The 24,784-nt window shown below is 45.9% G+C and overlaps 7 protein-coding genes across 13 annotated transcripts; 3 read left to right on the top strand and 4 right to left on the bottom strand.

Moving 5' to 3' along the window:
* Positions 1 to 100: 100 nt before the first annotated feature.
* LOC122624420 lies at positions 101 to 1,437 on the bottom strand. Of its 2 annotated transcripts, none has more exons than XM_043803952.1 (2): positions 1,166 to 1,437; positions 101 to 966 (listed from the first exon to the last, which is right to left on the bottom strand). In XM_043803952.1, the coding sequence occupies exons 1-2, from the start codon at positions 1,358 to 1,360 to the stop codon at positions 403 to 405; spliced, it is 759 nt and encodes a 252-aa protein (XP_043659887.1). In that variant the 5' UTR covers positions 1,361 to 1,437; the 3' UTR covers positions 101 to 402. The 2 variants fall into 2 exon arrangements, with proteins under 2 accessions (XP_043659887.1, XP_043659886.1); XM_043803951.1 differs by having other exon boundaries at positions 1,028 to 1,437.
* A 605-nt stretch (positions 1,438 to 2,042) lies between these two features.
* On the top strand, positions 2,043 to 6,047 carry LOC122623854 (ATP-binding cassette sub-family F member 2). Its single transcript, XM_043803215.1, has 5 exons — positions 2,043 to 2,276; positions 3,658 to 4,326; positions 4,398 to 4,903; positions 4,970 to 5,506; positions 5,616 to 6,047. Exons 2-5 carry the CDS (start codon positions 3,666 to 3,668, stop codon positions 5,745 to 5,747), a joined length of 1,836 nt encoding a protein of 611 aa, XP_043659150.1. The 5' UTR covers positions 2,043 to 2,276; positions 3,658 to 3,665; the 3' UTR covers positions 5,748 to 6,047.
* Positions 6,048 to 6,811: 764 nt separating this feature from the next.
* Positions 6,812 to 8,710, bottom strand: LOC122623855. Its single transcript, XM_043803216.1, has 2 exons — positions 8,396 to 8,710; positions 6,812 to 8,126 (listed from the first exon to the last, which is right to left on the bottom strand). Exons 1-2 carry the CDS (start codon positions 8,572 to 8,574, stop codon positions 7,268 to 7,270), a joined length of 1,038 nt encoding a protein of 345 aa, XP_043659151.1. The 5' UTR covers positions 8,575 to 8,710; the 3' UTR covers positions 6,812 to 7,267.
* Positions 8,711 to 9,060: 350 nt separating this feature from the next.
* Positions 9,061 to 11,105, top strand: LOC122625270 (CDP-diacylglycerol--inositol 3-phosphatidyltransferase). Its single transcript, XM_043805305.1, has 5 exons — positions 9,061 to 9,233; positions 9,499 to 9,633; positions 10,146 to 10,299; positions 10,392 to 10,543; positions 10,626 to 11,105. Exons 1-5 carry the CDS (start codon positions 9,182 to 9,184, stop codon positions 10,805 to 10,807), a joined length of 675 nt encoding a protein of 224 aa, XP_043661240.1. The 5' UTR covers positions 9,061 to 9,181; the 3' UTR covers positions 10,808 to 11,105.
* Positions 11,106 to 11,479: 374 nt separating this feature from the next.
* On the top strand, positions 11,480 to 12,566 carry LOC122625271 (mitochondrial inner membrane protease subunit 1). The gene is made up of 2 exons (XM_043805306.1): positions 11,480 to 11,841; positions 12,061 to 12,566. The coding sequence occupies exons 1-2, from the start codon at positions 11,743 to 11,745 to the stop codon at positions 12,460 to 12,462; spliced, it is 501 nt and encodes a 166-aa protein (XP_043661241.1). The 5' UTR covers positions 11,480 to 11,742; the 3' UTR covers positions 12,463 to 12,566.
* A 598-nt stretch (positions 12,567 to 13,164) lies between these two features.
* LOC122625269 (nudix hydrolase 2) lies at positions 13,165 to 15,674 on the bottom strand. The gene is made up of 4 exons (XM_043805304.1): positions 15,536 to 15,674; positions 14,486 to 14,837; positions 14,300 to 14,421; positions 13,165 to 14,038 (listed from the first exon to the last, which is right to left on the bottom strand). The coding sequence occupies exons 2-4, from the start codon at positions 14,650 to 14,652 to the stop codon at positions 13,335 to 13,337; spliced, it is 993 nt and encodes a 330-aa protein (XP_043661239.1). The 5' UTR covers positions 14,653 to 14,837; positions 15,536 to 15,674; the 3' UTR covers positions 13,165 to 13,334.
* A 45-nt stretch (positions 15,675 to 15,719) lies between these two features.
* LOC122625267 lies at positions 15,720 to 21,204 on the bottom strand. 6 transcript variants are annotated; one of them, XM_043805301.1, is made up of 5 exons: positions 21,023 to 21,204; positions 19,021 to 20,888; positions 18,365 to 18,962; positions 16,910 to 18,196; positions 15,720 to 16,843 (listed from the first exon to the last, which is right to left on the bottom strand). In XM_043805301.1, the coding sequence occupies exons 2-5, from the start codon at positions 20,670 to 20,672 to the stop codon at positions 15,839 to 15,841; spliced, it is 4,542 nt and encodes a 1,513-aa protein (XP_043661236.1). In that variant the 5' UTR covers positions 20,673 to 20,888; positions 21,023 to 21,204; the 3' UTR covers positions 15,720 to 15,838. The 6 variants fall into 6 exon arrangements, with proteins under 6 accessions (XP_043661236.1, XP_043661234.1, XP_043661235.1 ...); XM_043805299.1 differs by having other exon boundaries at positions 15,720 to 16,849; XM_043805300.1 differs by having other exon boundaries at positions 15,720 to 16,549; positions 16,610 to 18,196.
* Between the last annotated feature and the right edge of the window lie 3,580 nt (positions 21,205 to 24,784).

A 24,784-nucleotide genomic window follows, 5' to 3' on the forward strand; every position in this document is an offset into this window, starting at 1 on the left:
TCGCTATAATACATTTTTTTTTAAATTTGCCTTCCTTTTGATTTGAAAATCGAACAGGTTGGATAATTGTACAACTATCGACAGTTCTTTTATCACCGAATTTAAAAATGTGTATTTCTTTATTTCGAATTCAGGCGAGTTTAACTCTTTCTCATACAAAAATGTAGCCCTCCTCGGTTTTACTACTTACAAAGTATTTATTTTTGTAGTGTTATTTACATTCTAAACTTAATCGTCATTCTTAAAAATTAACTTGACTACTGAACGACAAACGGCTTGAACATCCCCTATAAATAGACCAGGGTGGCATTTTCCTGTGGGATTTGCGAGAACTGAGCACAGGGAATACATGAACACATATGTAAACACTCGAACTTTTTGGCCTTAATCTAGACTTATGGATTAGAAGGTATGTTGGAGCGGCGTGCTATTGACCTCGGTGCTCTGAAACTGCCCAGTTTCCGCCTCGAACAGCACCTGCTGGATGCGCAGTTTCGCCACGGATCGAGAATATGAATCCGGAATGGTTCGCAGCTGGGAGGCGATGCTCTGGCCGAAAATCATTAACTCATCCTCTCCGGCCGAGTCCAGACTCGTATTGTACTTAGGTTTTCGTTGTGCCGGCGTGGGTGGGAGCTGTTGGGAGCTGCTGCACCCCTGAGGATGGTGCTCATGCTGTGGTTGCTCCACCAGGCAGAGTGAGGAATCATCCAAGATTAGCTCGGCTTTGCTGGCGCGAGTATTTTCCGCAGCCATTGAAATTATGCAGCTGCTTGCTGTAGGTTTGCTTCGCTCCGAAGGACACTCCTCTGGCTCCGCATCCATCTCTGCATCCTCCTCCTCTAGCGCATCCTCACTCATACTAATATCTGCGGCGGCAGTGAAAAGAAGTTTGCTCGGGGGCAGCAGCGTCGTCTCCTCCGTTTTAACTGGCGTTGGTGGAGCACTAGCATGCTTGTTTTTTCCCTGCAAGTGGGCCAGAGGTCAGATTTACATAAGAACCAGAATACAGATCGAGAAATCCTACCCTTTTGCAGTGGGAGAGGGAAACGGAGCGCAGGAAGGAGTCGGCCAACTTAAACCAAAATAACTTAGGCTCGTAGCTTCTTCCCAGCTCCTTCTCGCGCATCCAGATGCGCAGCTCCTTGGAGTAGACGGTACGTACGCTCTTGATCTTTAGCTTTATGTCCACCACCGTCAGTTGGGGTATCTTTAGGGACCGGATTATCGCCCCGTAGGCCTCCTCACGGGACACCCGATTCTTGTACGAGTCCAGAAGGGAGTTGTAGAGGCACGGCTGGCGACGGTATGCCTCCAGGAACTCCGTGATCGGGATCTTGGTGTCGCTCAGCTTCGACATGACCAATTCCGAATTGGGGCCTTTTTGGGCCAATAAAATACACAACACAACTTTTGTTTACACTTGTTTAGTGTGGCCAGCCGATGGGTGGATTGAATGTGACTAAATTTCGAAGGCGTTGTCTGCAGATATATCGTTTGCAGCCCATTACATTCTTACAATTATTTTATTTATAATATTAGATATTTTATAATATTAGATATTTAAGGAGTACATTGTTAAAAGTTGGTTATTTCCAATCACAAAGTAATTGCAATGTGCCAATTTCTTTATCTTTTAATGAAAACATTACATTGTTAAAAGTTGGTTATTTCCAATCTCAAAGGAATTGCAATGTGCCAATTTCTTTATCTTTTAATGAAATCAAAATATTAATTGTAATTTACAATATATTTGATCTAGTCTTGATATAGTTAATTTAAGCGAATGAAAACTATGGATATTCAATCAATACAAAAATAAAATTTATATATGCAATCAAAAACATTGTTTCTTTAATTTACAAATAGTTTATACGGATTCTTACCGATAGTATCGCCAGCCAGTGCCTTCCTCTGCCAGTGTGCCCAGTGCCCAAGTGCCCCAGTGTGACCCTGCCGCACTGGAGACCGAATGCTCTCCCGCTCCGCGGGTTCCGTGCCAAACGCCATCGCCACCACGTGGAACCTTTCTCCCGTTCTGTTCCGTTCAGTCGTCTCTCTCTTTTTCTACCGAAAACGGTAACAGGCAGCAGGCACTTTTCAGCAGCTGCTCCGTGCGTGCGTGTGTGTGTGCGAGATCCGAAACGAACCGATCTGTTCCGTTACGTTCCGTTGCCGTCGCCGTACCGTTATCCTTCGCGAACTTCAAAGGATACTCCTTCGCGCTGACCTAACCCATCATCCTTGATTATCAGTCAAGTCCAATCGACGCCAAGGTGAGTAATTGCACACCGTCATCGTCGTCATCTCGCCGTGGAAAATTCAATAATGTGCGCAGCGCAACACACATGCAATTTTACCATTTCTGCGACTGCCTGAATGCGTGTCTGTGTACGTGTAAGCGTGTGTGCGTGTTGTAACATCGGCCAGGTGTATGTGTGGGTGCGAGGGAGAGGGGGCGATTGATAGTGACAGCAGATCGTGCAATGCAGTTTTTCCGCGTTTCCTGCAATTTCCCACTGCCATCAATGGGCTTCATTGTGGCCAGAGTGTCCCAGTGAATCATGCATCCCATTCAGACATCCCGGCCGCAAGAAGAAGAGGAAGAAGTGTTCCCCTCGGCAACAGAGAAAGAGAGAGCGCGTGTGAGGGAGGCAGAGAGAGGCACAGTGGAGCGCAGCCAGCACAGTGGAAATTTTTGAGTTTTTGCTGACGCTGTCTAATTTTAAAATTGAGTTCAGATTTTATTTGTTCTTTGTTGAAACAGTTGGTTACACGCGATCTATGTGTATGCAAGTGTGGGCGGGAAGGAAGCGAGGTAGAAAGAGAGAGATAGAGAGAAAGAGAGCGGGAAATCCACATCCAGGTGGCCTTGAACATGATCCTGTAAATTGACCAGTGCTGCCCATAGAAATAAAGGCGCCAAAAGAACAGGCACAGTGCTGCCCAGGATCTGCAAAATGTTCCTTTAAATTAAAATGTATGGTAAATAAATACGGAAATATAATAATTTGTTAGAGCATTACTATGTAACCAACTTCAACTAGCCTACAAAAGGAAACGAACAAAGAACAATAGAATTTTGGGGTGTGCAAAGTAAACAATTTTGAATCGATATCTTGTACTTGACTATAAATTTTTAAACTGCTAAGTACGAATGGCAAAACTGTTTTTTTTCCCATTAGGTAGCAAATCGATATTGCATTGCAAGGGTTCAGTTTTTGAGCATAAGGTTTAGTTTCAATATTATTAAAAGTTGGTCAATACGCGTTTCAACGATTAGATCGGTAATACTGAGTCGTCGAAGTCTCGGTGTTCTTTTATTATAATCTTCCTAAGGTAATCAACGCAAAAAAAAAAAAATACGATCGTGTGTCTGGCGTTCGTAGATAAGACAACCACAACATAACTTAAAACCTGTTCCGGGTCTACGACCTTGTGGGAAATATCTAACCCTTTCCAGAAACTTCTTAAAAAAAAGTTTTTCAAAAAATATAGAACGTAGAAACTCAATGATTTTAATTTACTGTCATTACTGGCGGCGACTGAATAACACACAATATAGAAAACCTTTGGCAAAGAAAGATTGACATAAAATCTCCGACAGAGAACAAAATACCAGTAAAGTATTAATATCCCGATTTGATCCATTTGCAGCCGGAATAATGTCATCCGCCGCGAAGAAACGCGAGGCGCAGAAGAAGAAGGATGCGCGCAACAAGAAGATCCAACAGATACCTTCCTCCAAGAAGGCCAACGGTGTTCCGGAACGCGAACTGACCGAGGAGGAGAAGCTGTGCGCCAAGCTGGAGGAGGAGGCACGGATCAGTGCGGAGGCCCGATCCTGCACCGGATCGCTGGCGGTGCATCCGCGTTCCCGCGATGTCAAGATCGCCAACTTTTCGATCACGTTCTTTGGCTCCGAGCTGCTGCAGGACACCATGCTGGAGTTGAATTGCGGACGTCGCTACGGTCTGATTGGCCTGAACGGATGCGGTAAATCCTCGCTGCTGGCTTGCCTTGGCGGCAGGGAGGTGCCCGTACCGCCGCACATCGACATCTTCCACTTGACGCGCGAAATCCCGGCCAGCTCAAAGAGTGCCCTGCAGTGCGTCATGGAGGTGGACGAGGAGCGCATTAAGCTGGAGAAGCTGGCCGAGGAGCTGGCCATGAGCGAGGAGGACGATGCCCAGGAGCAGCTGATCGACATCTACGAGCGGCTGGACGATATGTCCGCTGATCTGGCAGAGGTCAAGGCGGCCCGCATCCTTCACGGTCTCGGCTTCGACAAGGCCATGCAACAGAAACAGGCCAAGGACTTCTCAGGTGTGTAAAACTCTTTGTGCACGAAGAGATTTCATATGTAACCAATTTGTAATATTGTTTTTGCCCTTCAGGTGGTTGGCGTATGCGTATCGCCTTGGCCCGCGCTCTGTTTGTGAAGCCACATCTGCTGTTGCTGGACGAGCCGACGAATCACTTGGATCTTGACGCTTGTGTGTGGCTGGAGGAGGAGCTCAAGACATACAAGCGCATCCTGGTGCTCATCTCGCACTCGCAGGATTTCCTCAACGGTGTCTGCACGAACATCATTCACCTGACGAGCAAGCGACTCAAGTACTACACTGGTAACTACGAGGCCTTTGTGCGCACCCGCATGGAACTGCTGGAGAACCAGATGAAGCAGTACAACTGGGAACAGGATCAGATTTCGCACATGAAGAACTACATTGCTCGATTCGGTCACGGTTCCGCCAAGTTGGCGCGACAGGCGCAGTCCAAGGAGAAGACGCTGGCCAAGATGGTGGCACAGGGACTCACCGAGAAGGTGTCCGACGACAAGGTGCTCAACTTCTACTTCCCATCGTGCGGCAAGGTGCCGCCACCCGTGATCATGGTGCAGGTTGGTTTCTTTTAATGACTTTGGTAAAAGGTTAAAGTTGACTAACTAATAAAATGCTTGCCCTAGAACGTGAATTTCCGATACAACGATGAGACACCGTGGATCTACAAGAATCTGGAGTTCGGTATCGATCTAGACACACGTCTCGCTTTGGTGGGACCCAACGGAGCTGGCAAGTCCACGTTGCTAAAGCTGCTTTATGGCGATCTGGTGCCCACCTCCGGCATGATCCGCAAGAACTCCCATCTGCGTATCGCCCGCTACCACCAGCATCTGCACGAGCTGCTCGATTTGGACGCCAGTCCGCTGGAGTACATGATGCGAGCCTTCCCCGACGTCAAGGAGAAGGAGGAGATGCGTAAGATCATTGGTCGCTACGGCCTTACTGGTCGCCAGCAGGTCTGTCCGATCCGTCAGCTCTCCGATGGCCAGCGGTGTCGTGTGGTGTTCGCCTGGCTGGCCTGGCAGGTGCCCCATCTTCTGCTACTTGACGAACCTACCAATCACTTGGATATGGAGACCATCGATGCGCTCGCGGATGCGATCAACGATTTCGATGGCGGCATGGTGCTAGTTAGTCACGATTTCCGTCTGATTAATCAGGTAAGCGTTCAACTTTTGATTATTTTTCCCCTTAGCCGTAGATAACCGTATAAATATTCCAAAAAAGAAACGAGGAGCATGATTTTAATTGTTGTTCTTTCGTTTCTAGGTGGCTGAGGAGATTTGGGTGTGCGAAAAGGAGACGGTGACCAAGTGGAAGGGTGGCATTCTGGACTACAAGGACCATCTGAAGAACAAGATCACCTCCGAGAACGAGAAGAAGGCCAAGGCGGGAAAGTAGATGATATCCGATAGATACCCTATATCTAGTGGATAACTGCCAACGGCCACACACCCGCACACACACAGTCGCGCACCCAAAACACAACCCACATCCCCGAACCATAAGGACATTCAGACCACTATCCTTTCTCTTCAATAGGCGGCGGGCGACATCCGGCTATTGGGCTGCCCGTTCGCTGCAATCCATTCTGTGCGAAATTAGTTTTGAGTTTACAATACGCTATAGTGAAGTCATGTAAACGGCAATTCGATCGGCAAAACCTACCGACAACAATAAAACTAGAACACCCAAACCAAACCAATTACAAACAACCATGCATAACACAACCGTTGATAACTCAACAGCAACACACAAATTTTAGCTGAATTTTTTTCTTTTTACGTGTCGAATTAAACAAAATAAAAATTATAAATATATACAATAACAAAGTGGACAGACAACAGCAACGTCAGTGACCGGGAACTATAACTTATAAATACAACCAACCAACTACAAAACTGCTTGTGATCTTGCGCTTATATAATTTCGTTTAATTCTTCGCTAGGTTTCATGTAAACATATATATAAAAATATATTTTATTTTTTGTAATTTATTTACGCCTTAACTATATATTTACAAATTAAACAATTTAAACTACAACAACAGAAGTATGTAATTAACGTTCTGATTAAGCGAGTCGAACCAAAACGTGTGAGAAACGATGTTAAACTGCCCTCCCAAATCCGAACCGTGATTTTGTTGCCCGCGGATTCGACAAAGACAACAGCGAGTGCTTAGCGATTCAATATTCGATTTAAATACAAAGCAAAGTAAATGGAAATGTGTAACAGGCATAGAAGGATTAATGGGTATTACATGAAACGTACATATATAAATATATACATATATGAAAATTTACAAATTACATAAACAAACAGATATTATAGGTTATTTAACAAATTGGAATTGTAAGCTCCAGCGAAAAACAAAACGTTTTGTAAGCAAACACAAACAAATCACGAAACATACAATGCGATGTAGAAATCTATGCGACTAGGTTCTGAATATCAGTTGTGGCACCCGAAGAGTGTTGCATTAATTAGCTAACTTAATTGAAAAATTGCTAAGAAAAAAAAAACAGAAGTTGCTTGACAAGGTAAATAAACAATTTAAATGACCAAAATATTGCAAATCCCTTGGCTTCTTTATTAATGGTTTCTAAAACATCTGTTGGATTGATAAGAAACAAATTTTGTTAGTCATCTGTATCTCCGCATTATCATTCGTATTCCTTTATTTATTGTACAAATCTCAAGCGTGATCGCTCAAATCCTATTACATTTTATTGCGTTTCGCACCTTCGCTTTATTGCTGCATTCACCTGGTCTTTCGTTTGTTAATTTTTAATTGTTATGCGTGTAGGCACGTTCAAAGGTTAGTTGGTAGACTTGGTTACACTTAAGCGATAGTTATATGTGCTATTCAGTGGTAATGATCCAGTAGTAAATAATGTACAGTACGATCTTAGGTCTATAATCTAGTAGCTCCTGGCCAGTTCCGCATGCATTACCGACAAAAGCTGCCTTTCTACGCCGCTCAATGATCCGAATTCAGCTCCAAAATCGCGTAGAAGATGCTTTAGATCGCACATTTTACGCTCCACCCAGGCACACGTAATCTCCGCCAGCGCATACTGCTGCTGCTCGGGCACGAATGCTCCCGGACGCTCCGCTGAACCCCCGTCGTCCGCCGAGCAGGGGCGCGACTCAAACTGCGCCAGGTTGTAGTAGTACTCGATCAGCTTGATGTGGGCGGGTGACTGGCGAGCGGGAGGCAGGTTCAAATGGACTAGGAGCAACAGACGCAGTACCTCAACGCGCCGCAATAGTTCACCGTACATGCCAGCACCGCGGCGCTCGTAAACATTATCTACAATGTCGTCGTAGTGCTGCAGCGCGCTGCGGAAATCGCCACGCTGGCCACTCGTCTCGGCGCTGATTTCCAGGTCGTGGATCTGATGGGTGGGCGAGGCGAAGCTGCTGGTGCTGTCCAGCTGGCGCTGCAGCTGCTTCAACTCTCGCAGAATGGCCGCCTTAAAGACGCATCCGTCCACCGCTCGATCCGCTGCACGGTGATAGCAGTGGAGCGCTCCCTCACGAAATCCCGAGTGGCGGGTGCGCAGATGCAGCTGCCCGGACTCGTTGTGCGCCGCCAGGAAGGATCTCGCTGCCCGCAGATAGGCCTCCGATTCGCGCTGCGGTGCGCCGCCGTAGGACTCGCACTTGGCATACCCAATGTGGCACATGGCCGCGTACTGCAGGATGCCCGACTCCTCGAAGCTGTAGGCCAGTCGCTGGAAGTCCGCCTGCACATCGACCACGCTGGGCGCAAAGCGTCTGGGAATCAGAAAAGCATTGGAGTATTGAGATCGGGGATTTAATGATTTAAGAACTTCTAAGAGAACTTCAGACAGATTGCTATACTTTATTAATATCATACAAATTCAGTTCGAAACCCTGTCATGGCCTTTATTATAAGGTGGGTAATGATTTTCTAATAATGAAACGTAATGAATGGAAATGCAGCGTACCTATAGAATTACGCATGTACATATCTCATTGCCCAGCGTATCTGTAAGTACCATATTTATGCCGTAACTACTCACTTGAAGAAGCCGGCCCGCTCGAACTTCTTGATCTTGCTGGAGGCCCTTAGATATTGCTCGATCAGGTTTTTGGGGTACTGATACTGCTCCAGTTGCTGGTGCTCCTGACCCGGAGTCGTCGATCCCGCGCCGCTGGGGGATCCACCTCCGACCAGAGTGCCGCCGCGGAGTTTATCCATGCTACAGCATTTGGTTCACCGCGCAGGTTCTTTGGGGCCGCGTTATTTGTGCATTATTTTCGTCTATATTGTGTTATTATTGTTATTTGTGGAAACTTTATCATGGGCGGTATGACCATGCCATGGACCGCTGAGGAATATACTAGCTTGAAAGCGGCTTACACTGCTTAACAGCACCGAAAATGCATCAAAACAGCATTCAAGTCGCAGTTAAACCGCAATTAAGACGCAACAAAACGCGTTACCCGGTCTTTTGTTGCTCATGTTAAGCAACAACAACTTTTATTTGATTAATTTAAAATTATATACATGCGCAAAAATGCAAATAATGAGAAATTTAATGACTAAATTTTAATTGCGAAATAACTGAAACCATAAATAGATGTGTGCTAGTGGAAGCCGGCTGAAATCTTGTAGGCCAGTATAATTGGTATTTTTCGCAAAGCTTTGTTAGTATTTTCTAAAGGTCACGCTGCGGTCACACCAGATACAGCAAATTTTGTTTCCACCGTTTTTGTTGCAGTACTTTTGGCATTTAATTGGATAAAAACAAGCCGCAAAGCTAGCAGATCGCAAAACACACCAAGCACCAAAGAGGCGAAACAAAATGGCAATTGCCGAGCACGATAACGTCTTCATCTTTGTGCCAAATCTGATCGGTGAGTGCTGTTTTTGGTTTTTACTCCCTGTTCCAGCTAGGTAAACAAATCGCATGTTCGATTTATGCGGCGCAATAATAGCGATTCTAGTGTCTCCTAATTGGATTAATAGGCGCTGTTTGGCAACCTGTGAAATGCAGGGCGCAAGTTCACCGATAAGAGCAGCGTCGTCCACCCAATTGAGTCACCCCCAATGATTCCGCACCAAAAACCATATACATATATGATGCACGCATATGTGTTGATTCATATTGATCTTTTCCAGGCTATGCCCGCATCGTTCTGGCCCTGATCGCCTTCTGGTTCATGTCCACCAACTATGTGATCTCCGGCTGGTGTTATGTAACCTCTGCCCTCCTGGACGCCGTCGATGGACACGCCGCCCGAGCCTTTAACCAAAGTGAGCATTACCCATGCGCCCTCGATATCTAAATGCTCGCCTATAGCAGCTGTATCTGATTTGTGCGCGCACTTTGGCCGCTAACGCATTGCAAACACCTGTCTCCGCATTGGTTATCTGCCGATATTTTGCCATTGTGGGCACGCCCTGGAGAGCCCGATATGGTCACGGCTGGATAGCCAATCGATGGATGACGTGGGGCCATAGAATAGACAGAAATCAGGGCTAATATTGCCTTGGAACTATGGAGAGCCATTAGGAAGCCTTCTAAGAAACAAATGCCATATGAATATCTTTGACAATGTTTATGATATAGTGGTGTACTGCAGGGGTATCAAACATATAATTTTGAGGTTTATAAAGAAATGATCGTGTAGATAGATTTGTTATATCTTATATCAGCATGATTTAGAGTCTTTCCAAAAGGATATTCCTCCAAAAATATATCGTAATATTAAGAAATTTAATATTAAATAATGGAACCTTTACTAAATACTCATTTGCACCTACAGGCACTCGTTTTGGCGCCATGCTGGACCAGTTGACCGATCGCTGCGGCACCACCGGCCTTCTAGTCACCCTGGCCTACTTCTATCCCCGGTACATGTTCTGGTTCCAGCTGTCCATCGCCATCGACGTGGCCTGTCACTGGCTCTTCATGCAGACGTAAGTGGGGAATGGGCAGGACACAGGACGACGGTTTTGTCAAGGACTTCAAACTAATGGCTTGCGCCTTTGTTTTTTTTTTTTTTTTGCAGGAGCGTTGTGGTCGGACGCAGCTCGCACAAGGTGAATGACAACTTCATAATGCGATTGTACTACCAGAAGGACATACTCACATTCATGTGCTGCGTCAACGAGCTGTTCTACGTGTGCTTGTACCTCTTGAATTTCACCTACGGCCCGCTGAGTAAGTATACACACTCACATACGCACACTTAGCATTCCAGCTAGCGAAACTTATCTAATCCGTTTGTACCCTTCAATTGCAGTATTCGGCGCATCGCTCTTCAAGATACTCGCCTTCCTCACGGGTCCCTTTGCCGTGCTCAAGGCATTGATCTCGGTGATGCACGCCTACGTGGCGGGCATCGATCTGGCGGCCGTGGATGTGCGCGAGCGGCAGGAGAGGCGCCAGAAGTCAGAGCCGGTGAGCGGCAAGAAATTGGAGTAAATAGGATGCAGTCCAGGATCTTCCGGCGCCACATCTATCAACAAAAAGTACTAAACGAGACAACTCTTGATTCCAAGCTAAAACAGAACTTTGAAGACGAATTGCGATCAGATGAAATATGGGCATTAGGCAAAATAGGCCAAATAGGCCGTAGTAGGATTTTGATTATTTTTTAATGCGTTATTGCAAAGATTGTTGATTTTATTTGATATATTTTAGTTAGACGGGTGGTGACATCACCCGACAATATGTATTTAATAGATTTTTTAATTGAAATTCAAGCGATTCGTTCCAGTCAGTAGCTGCTGCATATTTATTTTGCCTTTAGTTAGCGTAATTTACGATTTCTGTGACGCTTACACGCGATATACAAATATACACATACTGATGTATATATTGCATACATGCAGGCCGATATATGAATGAGTGTCTACTTCCAGGATTTATCTCATTGTGCACGTTTTGGGTTTGACTAACCACCTTCTCCCAGCAATTCTCTCAATGTAACTAATGTATTTCTAATCGTAAGTTAAAACAATGTAATTGGAGACCTGCATGAAATATACGACAAATGGATGTTAGATGTATTTGAAACATAAACATATGTTCCACACATGCCATGCCTGGCAGACTTAGTCAAAATTGAAAAGTGAAAATAAATATATGTGGTTTTATGTGCTAAATTTTGGTTTACCTATTTGGCTCATCAGTTTTTAAAAATTGGCGCCACACCAAATTTATCGTTTGAGATCAAAACTATTGTTGCGGCATCCCTGGCTGGCCGCTCAGCTGCGCCGCCTGTGCAGCCCTGATTTTTACACAACATAAACATTCGATTTTGGAGGAGCACTTTCCGGCAGAATAACAGGTCGTTGGACACGGGAGATGCTCTGATAACGGGCGCATGTGGAGCAGCCAACGCCGGAATCGCCGCCATGAAGATCCTTTCCCGTTTGGGCCGCCTGATGCGGTACACGGTGGCCTATGCGGCCATCACACACTGCACCTTCGAGTACATCGGTGATTTCGTCCTGGTGAGGCGTCTAGGATGATGTTCCTGGGTGGGTACACTTGCCGTACGTGTTCCAGCATCACATGCACCGTGTGAATGCATTAGGGTACTTGCTATACACATCATACGGCCAGTGTTTCCACTCAGTTGTGTTTCTTGGGTACTTCCACTTCATATAATTTAAAAGAAACCGAAACAGAAAGTACGTGCAATTTTATTGATTTTCATTGACCACTTGCAGTGCAAAGGACCGTCCATGGAGCCCACTCTCCACTCGGACAACGTTCTGCTGACCGAGCGCTTGTCGAAGCACTGGCGAACCTACCAGGCCGGCGACATAGTCATCGCCATATCGCCCATCAATGCCGACCAGTTCATCTGCAAGCGTATCGTGGCCGTATCCGGTGATCAGGTGCTCACCCAGAAGCCCATTCCCTTGGAGGCGGAGTACAGCGGCAGTGCGGATGACAAGAAGAAGCCGGTGATGGTCAAGGACTATGTGCCGCGCGGATACGTTTGGATCGAGGGCGACAACAAGGGCAACAGCTCGGACTCCCGCTACTACGGACCCATTCCGGTGGGCCTCATCCGGAGCCGCGTGCTCTGCCGCATCTGGCCTGTATCCGAGGCCACGGGGCTATAAATGGGATTCGCATGAAAAAGAGTTTTAAATTAACTTGACCCGATAGCATGGCCTATGTTTTGTTTGGAAATTCAAGTAGATTGAACAACAACTTTTTAGAACCATTTCGTATGCGAGTTTCGTTTCATTTGTGCGACTTCTGGCTTTTGGATATCATTGAAAATAAACTAGGAAAAAGGTTGATTAACTGCCAATAACATATTAATCATACATTTATTTACACTCGAGCCAAAGGGGCTTACCCCATTTTTGAGCTCCATGCAACTTTCACATTATTTTGTATAGTTTAATCAAAATTGATAAATAGGATGATTACTCTTTTGAAATTGTTGGTAATATACGCTAATAAAATATTTAATTTGTAGATGTAACGATTTTCACTTAAACTGGTTAAAAATACCTTCGTTTTTCATTTGGTTTTATTTAACATGTTTTTATTTCTATTTTCATCACATTTGCGTGGACTTTTAGAACAAAAAATAATTGTTTAATAATGGATACAAATCATTGACTACACTTTTCCAAAGTTTACGCATTTTAAGCTTATTCTAAACTGGCAGTAGCTATTTTGATGTAAATCTTAATTGGCTTACCTCCTAAGGAAATATAATATTTACCATTTTTGGGCATCATTTTCAAAATAATATATAATGTTTTAAACAGGATTGCCGTTTATGAATGGTATCCAAAGAAAATGTTGTGTAAGGTTGTGTGAGCTTTAATTTATATATGCATGTAAATATATACAAAAAAAAAAGCATTTAATAACTACATTGTAAACATTTCAATGTGCACTTGTGCTTCTGCTGGCTTTTGGAAGAAAGAACTTAATAGAAATTGCACTAAGGATTTGGCCACTGCACCGACAAGTCTCACAAATTCTTTTGATCCTGCTGCTGCTGTTGCTGCTCCCCCTCCACGTAATACAGGTTGTATTTCTTCTTCAGCACCTGGTGCACATCGTCGCGACAGGTGAGGGTCAGGCCGCGCTTCTGGTAGTCCAAAAAGGTGCGAACGAACTGCCTGTTCGTCTCGTGGACATGCGGATGCTTTACATACTCCGCGATTGGCATCCACTGGATGCGCGCTATCTCCCGCTCGCAGCGCTTGAAGTCCAAATTCAGGGGCTTCAGGGCGATGACCACGTACATGTCGGAGCATCCGAAGGTGCCGCCATGGGCATGCCGCAGACTGACCACTGAGCGGAACTCGGTGCGTATTCCCGTCTCCTCGACCACCTCGCGTATCGCCGCATCGATGAGATTCTCCCGCGGCTCCACATAGCCGCCGGGCAGCTTCCAGCTGTTCGGTATCATCGCAAACCGTTCGGACACCACCAGCACCTCGTCCTGTTCGTTGATCACCAGTCCGCCCACGCCCATCAGCGTGTGCGCGTAGGTGGGCAGGTTGCTGGACTCGTCCTCCGGCAGCCAGCGGTACATGACCACCACTCCGGCCTTGGCATGGTGGAAATCAAAGCCGTTCTCCGCCAGAATGGGCACCCAATCGGCCTGCTCCTTGTACACACGGAACCAAATAGCCCGGTTCTTGTTCGTCGTCCAAAAGTTCAGCGATTCTAAAAGGTATTTTATCATTAAAATATCACTTGGTAACAGATCTAATCAATAATATGAGTTGTTTATTGTCTATGAGTATTGATAGTTAGCTAACTTTTAAACTGATAAAAATGGAAAGTAGCGATATTTTATTGAAATTGAATTTGGTACTTCAATTTTAGATAAGTAAACTTTCAATCAACTTTTGATAGCAACTTTTGCAGACAAAGAAAACTAAATTAAATTTGTAAATATTTCGTTTTAAAATCTTTTTGTCTTACTTGTCAGTTTGTCTTGAAAACTTGATTTGTCCACGTTCTCTTCGCGCCCATCGACTGTGACTCCGGCAAATCGATCCGTAATGCCGCGGAATACATCCGCTGGTGTGTCCATAGCCTTGGAGCTGCATCAAGGAATACAAGTAGTTATCAATCATGTGTTAAATACATATATCTTTCAACGCTTACGATGAGTATACTCTTGTAAATTGCCGCTGTGACTGAACTTTTAGTGGGACTCTTGCGGCAACCGTGGATGTGGGTCGGTTTCTAGCGGTCCGGAGGAGTGTGCTCCATGAATTGAACGCCGGCTGGTTAAGAACGGTTCTGCGAGCCAGAAAACCGGTGGCCAACATTAAATAATCTCGCAGTTCGACGAAAACGACGTTGCTGAAGACGACGGGTGCCGACCACGTTGGCGTCACTAGTTCGCAACTGGAGATCTGGGTGCTGTCCCTCGGTGGGCGTGGCGGAGGCGACGACGGCGGCTTTAGCGTCTCAGTTTATCCACAGTGCGGGGTGAAGCCAATCCCGGGGCATGCTGTGAGTGTGAAACGAGGCGAAAAGACAGGTGAAACAGGTGAGCAAGCCGCATGGCTCCAAACGTCGATGCAAATCGGATGCGATGGGCGGAACAGAGCGAGGAGGAGGAGCAGGTAGCCACTATCTCCCGCCGGCGCTAGATAAGCGATATGACCGCTGTTACGTTCGGATTTCTGTTCTTGGCATTTCGAATTTGGCGCTAACGTCAGTAACGAATATGGGTGATAGAGATGCGCAGAGCAGTGTCACTTTGACAGCAAATGTTTCGGTTACATGAGTATAATATAAAAACTAAAACATGTATTCAATAGTGAACTATGTATATATATTTAGCTCCCATATATAACGCGCATAATCTGTAGTCCTGTGGTAAATGTATACTATTTTTCTGGGTATTCCGTGAAACTGTGATTTGTCGCGATAGCAATCACGATAGCAGTCACTGCTTCCCGCTCATCTCTAGCGCAACCTTGAGCGGCAACCCAAGGTGCGTGTGGGTGGTGGGTGGCGGTGTTGTGGGGTCGTTCCAATTGTTTCCGCATGGGCTTTGTGTATGTTTATCAGCTGAGTGGCTGCTGTTATCAACGCGCCAGATAATTGATACGACTTTTACATAACAAACAAAGCCCTACATATTTTTTATTCCATATCTGTGCTAGAATACAACTTTGTAGGGAACTCGTACTCGAAACTCACTAGGAAATCCACTGGCTAATGGTGTCACAAAGCCAATCTGTCCAGTTCCAGACGACTAATTGCCGTTCCGATCCAATACTGCCATGGACTTTGGCATAAACAAGCGAATAAAGCAGCGCGCGATTTCAATTCGCTTCCACTTCCACCAGCACGTTGATTTCTAGGGATGGGACACAAAAGTCAATCAGCTGATCCGGCAGTGCTGCCAGCTTGGCTATATTTGTTAATAGTTTACAATGAAATATGAGCAAACCAAGAAAATACTCATGTAAAACCTCTAAGATAGATAGCTTCAGGCGCACTTTAGTGTAACTTCAATTGTGTTGCGTGTGGTTTGGTTTTCAATCTTTCGTATCTTTCATTCTTTTTGATCAGACTCGTTGTTCCCAGGTCCTGGTCCTGGTCCTGATCCTGGTCCTTGAACTTGAATTGTGTTGCGTGTGGTTTGGTTTTCAATCTTTCGTATCTTTCATTCTTTTTGATCAGACTCGTTGTTCCCAGGTCCTGGTCCTGGTCCTGGTCCTGATCCTGGTCCTTGAACTTGAATTGTGTTGTGTGTGGTTTGGTTTTCAATCTTTCGTATCTTTCATTCTTTTTGATCAGACTCGTTGTTCTCAGGTCCTGGTCCTGGTCCTGGTCCTGGTACTGGTCCTGGTCCTGGTCCTTGTACTTGAATTGTGTTGTGTGTGGTTTGGTTTTCAATCTTTCGTATCTTTCATTCTTTTTGATCAGACTCGTTGTTCTCAGGTCCTGGTCCTGGTCCTGGTCCTGGTCCTGATCCTGGTCCTTGAACTTGAATTGTGTTGTGTGTGGTTTGGTTTTCAATCTTTCGTATCTTTCATTCTTTTTGATCAGACTCGTTGTTCTCAGGTCCTGGTCCTGGTCCTGGTCCTGGTCCTGATCCTGGTCCTTGAACTTGAATTGTGTTGTGTGTGGTTTGGTTTTCAATCTTTCGTATCTTTCATTCTTTTTGATCAGACTCGTTGTTCTCAGGTCCTGGTCCTGGTCCTGGTCCTGGTCCTGGTCCTGGTCCTGGTCCTGGTCCTGGTCCTGGTCCTGGTCCTGGTCCTGGTCCTGATCCTGGTCCTTGAACTTGAATTGTGTTGTGTGTGGTTTGGTTTTCAATCTTTCGTATCTTTCATTCTTTTTGATCAGACTCGTTGTTCTCAGGTCCTGGTCCTGGTCCTGGTCCTGATCCTGGTCCTTGAACTTGAATTGTGTTGTGTGTGGTTTGGTTTTCAATCTTTCGTATCTTTCATTCTTTTTGATCAGACTCGTTGTTCTCAGGTCCTGGTCCTGGTCCTGGTCCTGGTCCTGGTCCTGGTCCTGGTCCTGGTCCTGGTCCTGGTCCTGGTCCTGGTCCTGGTCCTGGTCCTGATCCTGGTCCTTGAACTTGAATTGTGTTGTGTGTGGTTTGGTTTTCAATCTTTCGTATCTTTCATTCTTTTTGATCAGACTCGTTGTTCTCAGGTCCTGGTCATGGTCATGATCCTGGTCCTGGTCCTGATCCTGATCCTGGTCCTGGTCCTGGTCCTGGTCCTGGTCCTGGTCCTGGTCCTGGTCCTGGTCCTGGTCCTGGTCCTGGTCCTGGTCCTGATCCTGGTCCTGGTCCAGGTCCTTATCCATTTCGACGTTTTGGATCTGACATTTCATCCTGTTTTTCCAAAAGAAGCTGTCGATGGAGCTGAGGCTGCTCATGCTGCTGCAGTCGCGGGCTATGTGGCATTTGCAGCTGTCATCATCGGTCATGCTGGTGCTGTCGCTGCTGCTGGTGCTGTCCTTGTCGCTGTTGCTGGTGCTATCAGTGTTGCTGGTGATATCCTTGTCGCTGTTTTCCTTGTCGCTGTTGCTGTCCTTGTCGCTGTTGTTTTCCTTGTCGCTTTTGGTGTCCTTGTCGCTGTTGTTATCCTTGTTCCTGTTGCTTTCCTTGTCACTGTTGCTTTCCTTGTCACTGTTATCCTTGTATATGTTGCTATCCTTGTTGTCACTGTCCCCGTCGCTGTTACTGTCAAATTTACAGTCACATTTACAGTGACCGTTACTGTTAGCGTTTCTGTTACAGATATTTTTAGGGCACAATTTGTGGTAGAAGAACTGGTGCTCCAAGGCGTTGCGAGCAGAGTTGCGATGCTCCGGATTGGTGGTCAGCATTGGCATTAGAAAGGCCACGAATGCCTTGGCATCGCGATGCGACCATCCGTGCTCTCTGACCAGGACAGTGGCTAGTTTACGGGTCTTCAAGACGGAGATATGGCGAAGTTGGCCGTTGCTCCTAAAGAAATTCGACGAGTATGCGCCTTTCTTGATCAGATCGTTGGGAATTTCGCCACATGTCTCGACGATTTTGGCTATGTGCGCCTCATCCAAATTGTACTTGCCCCGCTTCGAATGGGTATCGAATAGATAGGTCCCAGTGGCCAGTTCCCATAACAAACAGGCCACGCTCCAGATGTCCGCGGTCTCCGAATATCCCGCACCGAGGATCACCTCCAATGCGCGGTACTCACGGGTCTGGATGTCCTCCGTGTAGTGGTAATCGAACCAACAGCCATTGCCCAAGTCGGCTATCTTCACCATCACCTCGCACTCCTCGGTGGCCGGGTCCTTGGGGTGAAGTTTGCTCAAACTGGGCTCGCTTATCATTTGGTCACTGGGTTCCGCCTGCGGAAGGTCAAAATGAAATGGTTAATTCAATTCATAGAAATATGCCTGAAAATAATAGCATATTCCAATATGAATTCTGATTAGCACATCCTTGAAATCGTTCACGTGGACGCCAAAAAGTAGACTACAAAATATTCAGGTACAATAGAAACTTGGGATAAATACCAAATGTTCAGTGTGACATGCCGTTCTCGATCGGGACCTCGATTTCTTCTTGTTCTGGCCACGTCCACTGGACCGTGAAACTCGCTTCCGTCTCTCCTGGCGGCTACGCTCCTTCTCATCCAAAGCCACGACCTCGGCCAGCACGTATCGCATGAAGAGCTCCGGATTCTTTACCAGCATGTCCACGGTACTGCCGCGATACCGATCCAGAAGGTAATCGTTGCTATCACTGTGGCTATCCTCGCGCACATTTCGATGATGGCAAAGCACATCGCCCACCTGATCGACGGGGGCCAATTTCTGCACCGTGGCCACATCCTCATCGCTGAGTATCTGCAGCCCGTCGAAGGCGAAGGGCAGGAAGGGCAGCTTATCGGTGACGGCCATGGCGGCGGTCATCGGCGAGAGGAGGCCACGTTCGGCCAGACCCAGTAGATCATCGATGCCCTGCCTGCGGAGCAGCCGGCGATGGGTCTTGAAGAATGCTATTACCTTCTTGGTCCTCGCTCGCATCCGTCTCTTGCTCGTCTTCGTCTTCTTGTAGAGCCAGTCGTATTTGTCCCGTGAGTCAAAGTGCGGGACGGCAGGTGGCTTGTATCTGCGGAAGGATTTCGGTTGGGAAACCATAGTATATACCCCGTTTATAGTTTACATACCCAGTTCGTTTCTGCTCCTCTTGGTCCTTCAAGTACTTGTCAATTGCCTGGCTGACCTGGGCCCGAATGCTCACATCGTTGGCCACCAGGAGCACATTCTCCGGCTTCAGATCGGTGTGTATGATGCGGCAATCGTTGTGCAAGAAGTACAGGCCCGTAAGGACCTGCCGCGCGATCTGTCGGACATTGCAGAGGGGCAATCCCTTGTAGCCGGTTCGTTCGATGACGGTCAGCAGGTTGTCGCCGAGCACCTCGAACACCAGGCAAGTGTGTCCGCCGTTCGGTCCGAAGACATGAAAGTGATTGTAGAAACCGACCAGGTGGCCTCTGTTCTCTTGGCTCTCGTTCTTGTTGATGGCGGAAAAGAGGCGGATCTCATCGCGAGCGGTTTCCGAGTACTCCCGCGCCGACTTGACCACCTTGATGGCACAGTAACGCTTCATCTTGCAATCGTAGCACAGCCACACGGTGGAGAAGTGACCCCAGCCCAGCTTCTTGATGACATGGTAGCGCTTCACGAAGATAGCGCCAATGGCCACCGGATGATAGCCACCAAGCACATAGTCGCGTGCGCACTCTTCCCGTTCGAACCCAGTACCAGCCTCATCGTTGGAACCTCCATTGCTCTGGTATTCCACTTCGTCGTCCGCTTCTGTGGAGTTTCCCTCGGCGCTCTCATCGCCAGAGTGCTTAGTTCTGGACCATTTTCTCTCTATATTTTGATCGCAAAGGCGATTCACCTCCGCCAACTGGGCGCCAATATCCTTGTGCAGCTGATCGCACTCGGACTGCGATGGAGCTCGTGCTATCCCCCTTTGCTTGGGCACTTTCTTACTCGACTTCTCGCTGGACGCCCCTGTCACTTGGTCACATGGTTCGGCCGACTGCAAGTCCTTACATTCGCAGAGCTCCAGTCTTTTGGCTGGCTTTTTCAACTTGGAATTGTTCATGTTCAATGGCGGTGCCACTGCCTTCAACTTGGAATTATTCATGTTCAATGGGGGTGCCACTGCCTTCGACCATGGTTTGCCCGTCTTCTCGGAGAGCCTTTCACCCGTGGAATGGCACGGGCTAGTCATTGGAGCTTGAGTTAGTGGCTTCGCCATCCTGCGGTCCTTATCCTTGATCATATTCTCCTGTATTTTGGGTGGCTTTTGTTGCTGCACATTCAACTTGGAATTGTTCATGTTTAATGGGGGTGCCACTGGCTTCGACCATTGTTGACCTGTCTTCTCGGAGAGCTTTTCACCCGTGGAATGGCATGGGCTAGTCATTGGAGCTTGAGTTAGTGGCTTCGCCATCCTGCGGTCCTTATCCTTGATCATATTAGAGTCCTTGGGCTTTCCAAATGGTTCCACCAACATGGAATTGTTCATGTTCAATGGGGGTGCCACTGCCTTCGACCATTGTTGGCCCGTCTTCTCAGAGAGCTTTTCCCCCGTGGAATGGCATGAGCAAGTCATTCGAGTTGGTGGCTTCGCCATCCTGCTGTCCTCATCCTTGATCATATTAGAGTCCTTGGCTGATGGGCTTGCCATTTTGGGCTTACCAAATGGTTCCACCAACGTGCGCTTCTTATCCTCGCAGACGTCCTCATCATTGATGGGTGCTGCTCTGCGTTTATTCGTATTTGGTGGCTTGAACTTGTTCATGATTGATCTTAATCATTGGTATTTCTCGTTGGGAAAATGAAAATTTTCAATTTGAATGTATGTTGGTAGTCGAGTAGCTTTTTCACATGAATATAATCAACCAAATATATAAAGGGAATATTTGAAAGGGAAAATACAACTGCCTTCGATTAACTAAACTGAATCGATGGAGTTGACGAACGATGTTGTCTGATTTTATTTGCAAAGCTTGCTTACCTAGAGTAGAAAGAAAATCTGCATTTTTATTGGAACCGAGAATTTTGTTTAGATTTCGAATAAATTCGTTAAACCCACTAAGATTTGATTCTCGTTGTGGTTGTGTGAGTGTTTGGGTTCAATTTGGAACTTACGTTTTAAACTAAGTAGTTTTTCGTTCGTTTGCTTAGGTTTTTTTTACAAAATATATACATATATAAACGTATCAAAAACTGTTTTTTTTTCACCGGGAAAAGCTAATTTTCTTGCTTCTCTTTTGTACAATATTTTTCTCGGTCGTATTTTGTTTAGTTTTCGGAGCTGTTTTCATGGTGCTGGCCAAATGTGCTCTGTTCGAATTCCTGACCCGTAAATTCCACATCCTGAACTATATTTTCAAAGCCCACTTAGATTGAGAAATTCGGGAAACGCACAAATTTTTCCGAATATTTTCTAAGTAGGCTTACGCTTTTAAATGTAATATTTTGTAAAATAGTAAATCGTTAGCTTAAATGCAAGTCCTTTCCAATTGCATAGTTCAGATTCCTTGAAAGTGTATAAATATATACACCCAAAAATACTCTTTGGCTGCACGCCCAATTTGCCCCATTTCTCTGCTTTTATTTTATTTTATTTGATTTGATTTGATTTTTTCCGAATCGAAATAGTTGTGCAATTGAGGGCGAGTCCTTTGTGCGAGTCCAGTGATTTGGAAAGGGCTATTTAGAGCAACAAAGCGCCAGCAACCAGGAACCAGAAACCAGTTAGCAGTTAACAGCGCGATTGAAGGGATTATAAAGGATAAAGCGTAAAGGATAAAGGATCGTAAATGTGTTGCGAAATGCACATTTCACCCGGAGTCACCATGGGGGATGTCCTTGCGCCATAAACTCAGGTGCTTCAGTTGGACAACAATGGTTCCCATTGAGTTTCCGCTCTTGTTTGTATTTTGATTGCCGGCTTAGTAATTTTCAATTCTTTGCTTGCTTTTTTGGGGAGAAACTTCCCAAAAAAAACAAAAAAAATGAGAAGAGTTTCCCAATAGCAGACGAATAAAAAAGTTACCCCTCTCCAGCGGGCGAATTGCCGATATTTGCTCAGTTGTTTAAACAAATTTTCCGCTTAGGGTTGCTAGCCAACCTCCTGTTTGCACACAATGGATTTCCATGGCTGTGGCTTAAGTGAAAATGCCATGTCAAATATTTATTAAAAAATCCATGGCTGGTTGGGGACACTCACTTACGCATACGAGTACGAGTACGAGTATATCTCATTTTCCACCGCCGGCCGGCTTATCGAAAACTTCAACATCAACTTCAATGTCGAAGTTGGTGGAAAATCGGGGATCGTGGATCGGGGATCAGGGTTATTAGGTTCCCAGGCGCGATCTTCGTCAACCCTTTTCTTTGTATTTCCTACGGTATTTCGCGCGCACCCGGAAAATTCTTGTTTGTAATTAGGGAGTTTTCCTTATCATTTTCCCAATGCCCTCGGCATTCAACATTGTTTCTCCGCCAATTAAGCGTAATTTCAATTTCAATTTCAAGTGTCCCGTTCTCGCATTTATCCACTGCAATTCCAAGAACTCCAACTCCCAAGAAAACTGGTTAGCTTTGCTAACGAACTGTTTGTATGCAGACAATGGTTGGAAAATTGAAATAAATTAACGTCGATTTTCACCGCTCACAGTGTGGGTGGGTGTGCCTTTGCCAGCACAGCCTTTGATGGGATCAGGTTTTTTTCACTGTGCATAAGCTTTATTTAAATGAATGAATAAACGGGTAATGAGCAATGTAAGAAGCCATTTTTTTGAACTTTTTTCAGAAGGCGTAGCAAGCGGAAAATTAACTATTATTAAGCCATTTTCACACCCCTTTTCAGTCAGCGCATTTTCACGAAACTCTGTAATCATGTAAACTTAACTGGTAATTATTTGAAATATTTATGAAAATAGAAAATATTTATGAAAATAGAGCTTGCCATTTTTGTTTTTTTTTGCTAGCTAACTTTGAGTTACCCGCTATAATCCTCAATAAAAATTCGTTTTTCATGTCTTTCAAACTTCGGAAAGCACTTTTCCATCTCTCTTCCTTTGGAAGAGGAGGTCCTGAACCCATTCTGGTGCCCATCGATGTGATCCCAAGTAGCATGCCAAGTAACAACGTAATGAGAATCCGCCGTGGGACAGTGGATGGCCGCGGGGATGTTTTCTTAATTAATTTTCGGTGCTTTCTGCCGGGCTGCAAAAGGGCCATTCCTCGAGGGGAAAAGGGCCAGCAGCATCCGAAGGGGTCGAAAGGTCAGGAGAAGGGTCAATCGCGGGTCGCGGATCGCCGGATGCTGCCGCCGGAAGGGGTTGCGCGGATTCAATTGGATGGCCCTAATCCAATTACCGCGATTGACCGCGATTTGCATTTATAAAAAATAAAAAAAAGTGTGTTTCAGCTTATGGGGAAAAACGATTGTGCACGGATCATCATTTCAAATGCGACACATGCTAATGCTACTTTGCCAAATGCATACTCACATCTTCAAGTTTACAGGCAATTAAAAAGTTATTGTTATATTTAAATTTACAACTAATTTTCATAGACATACTCAGTGTCAAGCAAGTTCCATCGATCCTGGCAGGATCACGTCCTCCTTGCGGCGAATCACAAACAGATGGAGACGCAGACAGCTGTCCTTTGGGTGTTGCCTCCGCCGGAGATTTTTCACTTTTCCATTGTTGCGTCGCTTCCTTGTTGTCAATGTGCAATGTTACGTACTACGTACATTGCCGACTTGTCCCCGTTTTCCACGTTTTTTCTTTTTGTTTTTTTTTCCAACTTCTTCCCTTCGGTCGCCGGGTTTTCTATTCATCGGATTCTTGATTTTTTTCTCTTTTCGCCAGAGTGTGGCATGTGCCGCTCCATTGTGTGCCAATTGGCACAGAGCAGCTGCTCCTCTGGCTTTGTTCGAGTCCTTCGAGTCCTTGCCAAATGCGCCAATTACGCTGCTCATTATCTTTCAACTTGGCGAAGGAATTGCCTGTGCAACTGGGTCGCAATCAGGATCGCAATGAGAATGGGGATGTGGATGGGGATCAGAACCACCTTTGTCAGTTAAGAGCTTTGCGCTTACTTGTAGTAGTCCTTGGAGGTCCTTCTCCATTGGTGGCTCTCTAAAACAATGTCAAAATAGTGGTAATTAGATAATTGTATGAATATCACTGATCGTTACAACCAGGAATTCACATCAGATTCACATTTTCCATGGACATCCCACAATGCTTACCGCAGTTTCCCCAATTCCGCAGTTATACAATACTTTACTGCGATGATTTTCATTTACTCAAGCTACTATGGCATTTAAAAAAACTCCCATCCTGTGCATTGAATCTGCTGGACTGGGATCATTCATCACGCCATGCAGCGGATGCAGCAGGATATGCTGCAGGATATGACGCTGCATAAAGTGTCCAGCGATCGGCGATCGGCGATCGTTACACAAACCGCATCCTGCGCAGATCCTTTTGGAAGGAAAACCCCATTGTCTGGATGCTCCCAATGTCCTGGAAATCGTAACGAATCCACGCATTCCGGCCAGGATGCGCAGCTGTCCGGCGGGATTGTGTGATTGCCTGATCGTGTGATCGTGTGATCCTGTCACCGTGTCACCAAAAAAGGACCGCAAAGTTCGCGCCCATGTCGCGGCCGCTGTAATCCTTTGACTGTCACAAAGCCAAAACAAACATCGCCAGCCGTCCATCCGTCCGGTGAACCGAATGACCTCTTCATTACACGGCGACAATCTTGGCGGGTCACCGTAACAAATGCAAATAAAAGGGGCGGTTCAGCGGGTCGGAAAATTATGCAACACAACGTTGGCAGGATTAGCGCACAGTCCTGATTCCTTATTTCTGATTCCCGATTCCG

Source organism: Drosophila teissieri, chromosome X (assembly GCF_016746235.2).
Source record: "Drosophila teissieri strain GT53w chromosome X, Prin_Dtei_1.1, whole genome shotgun sequence".
Taxonomy (NCBI): Eukaryota; Metazoa; Arthropoda; class Insecta; order Diptera; family Drosophilidae; genus Drosophila; species Drosophila teissieri.

Bases quoted from the DNA above. Each gene is read 5' to 3' on its own strand.
- LOC122625271 (XM_043805306.1), top strand. From the start codon at position 11,743: ATGAAGATCCTTTCCCGTTTGGGCCGCCTGATGCGGTACACGGTGGCC. The intron at 11,842-12,060 runs GTGAGGCGTCTA...GACCACTTGCAG, and splicing joins ACATCGGTGATTTCGTCCTG to TGCAAAGGACCGTCCATGGA.
- LOC122623854 (XM_043803215.1), top strand. From the start codon at position 3,666: ATGTCATCCGCCGCGAAGAAACGCGAGGCGCAGAAGAAGAAGGATGCG. The intron at 4,327-4,397 runs GTGTGTAAAACT...TTTGCCCTTCAG, and splicing joins ACAGGCCAAGGACTTCTCAG to GTGGTTGGCGTATGCGTATC. The intron at 4,904-4,969 runs GTTGGTTTCTTT...TGCTTGCCCTAG, and splicing joins CACCCGTGATCATGGTGCAG to AACGTGAATTTCCGATACAA.
- LOC122623855 (XM_043803216.1), bottom strand. From the start codon at position 8,574: ATGGATAAACTCCGCGGCGGCACTCTGGTCGGAGGTGGATCCCCCAGC. The intron at 8,127-8,395 runs GTGAGTAGTTAC...TCTGATTCCCAG, and splicing joins GAGCGGGCCGGCTTCTTCAA to ACGCTTTGCGCCCAGCGTGG.
- LOC122625270 (XM_043805305.1), top strand. From the start codon at position 9,182: ATGGCAATTGCCGAGCACGATAACGTCTTCATCTTTGTGCCAAATCTG. The intron at 10,300-10,391 runs GTAAGTGGGGAA...TTTTTTTTGCAG, and splicing joins CACTGGCTCTTCATGCAGAC to GAGCGTTGTGGTCGGACGCA. The intron at 10,544-10,625 runs GTAAGTATACAC...CTTCAATTGCAG, and splicing joins TTTCACCTACGGCCCGCTGA to TATTCGGCGCATCGCTCTTC.
- LOC122624420 (XM_043803951.1), bottom strand. From the start codon at position 1,360: ATGTCGAAGCTGAGCGACACCAAGATCCCGATCACGGAGTTCCTGGAG. The intron at 967-1,027 runs GTAGGATTTCTC...GCCCACTTGCAG, and splicing joins CCCTCTCCCACTGCAAAAGG to GGAAAAAACAAGCATGCTAG.
- LOC122625269 (XM_043805304.1), bottom strand. From the start codon at position 14,652: ATGTTGGCCACCGGTTTTCTGGCTCGCAGAACCGTTCTTAACCAGCCG. The intron at 14,422-14,485 runs GTAAGCGTTGAA...TCCTTGATGCAG, and splicing joins TTTACAAGAGTATACTCATC to CTCCAAGGCTATGGACACAC. The intron at 14,039-14,299 runs GTAAGACAAAAA...AATACCTTTTAG, and splicing joins TTTTCAAGACAAACTGACAA to AATCGCTGAACTTTTGGACG.
- LOC122625267 (XM_043805297.1), bottom strand. From the start codon at position 20,672: ATGAACAAGTTCAAGCCACCAAATACGAATAAACGCAGAGCAGCACCC. The intron at 18,963-19,020 runs GTATGTAAACTA...ATCCTTCCGCAG, and splicing joins GAGGAGCAGAAACGAACTGG to ATACAAGCCACCTGCCGTCC. The intron at 18,197-18,364 runs GTATTTATCCCA...GACCTTCCGCAG, and splicing joins CATGTCACACTGAACATTTG to GCGGAACCCAGTGACCAAAT.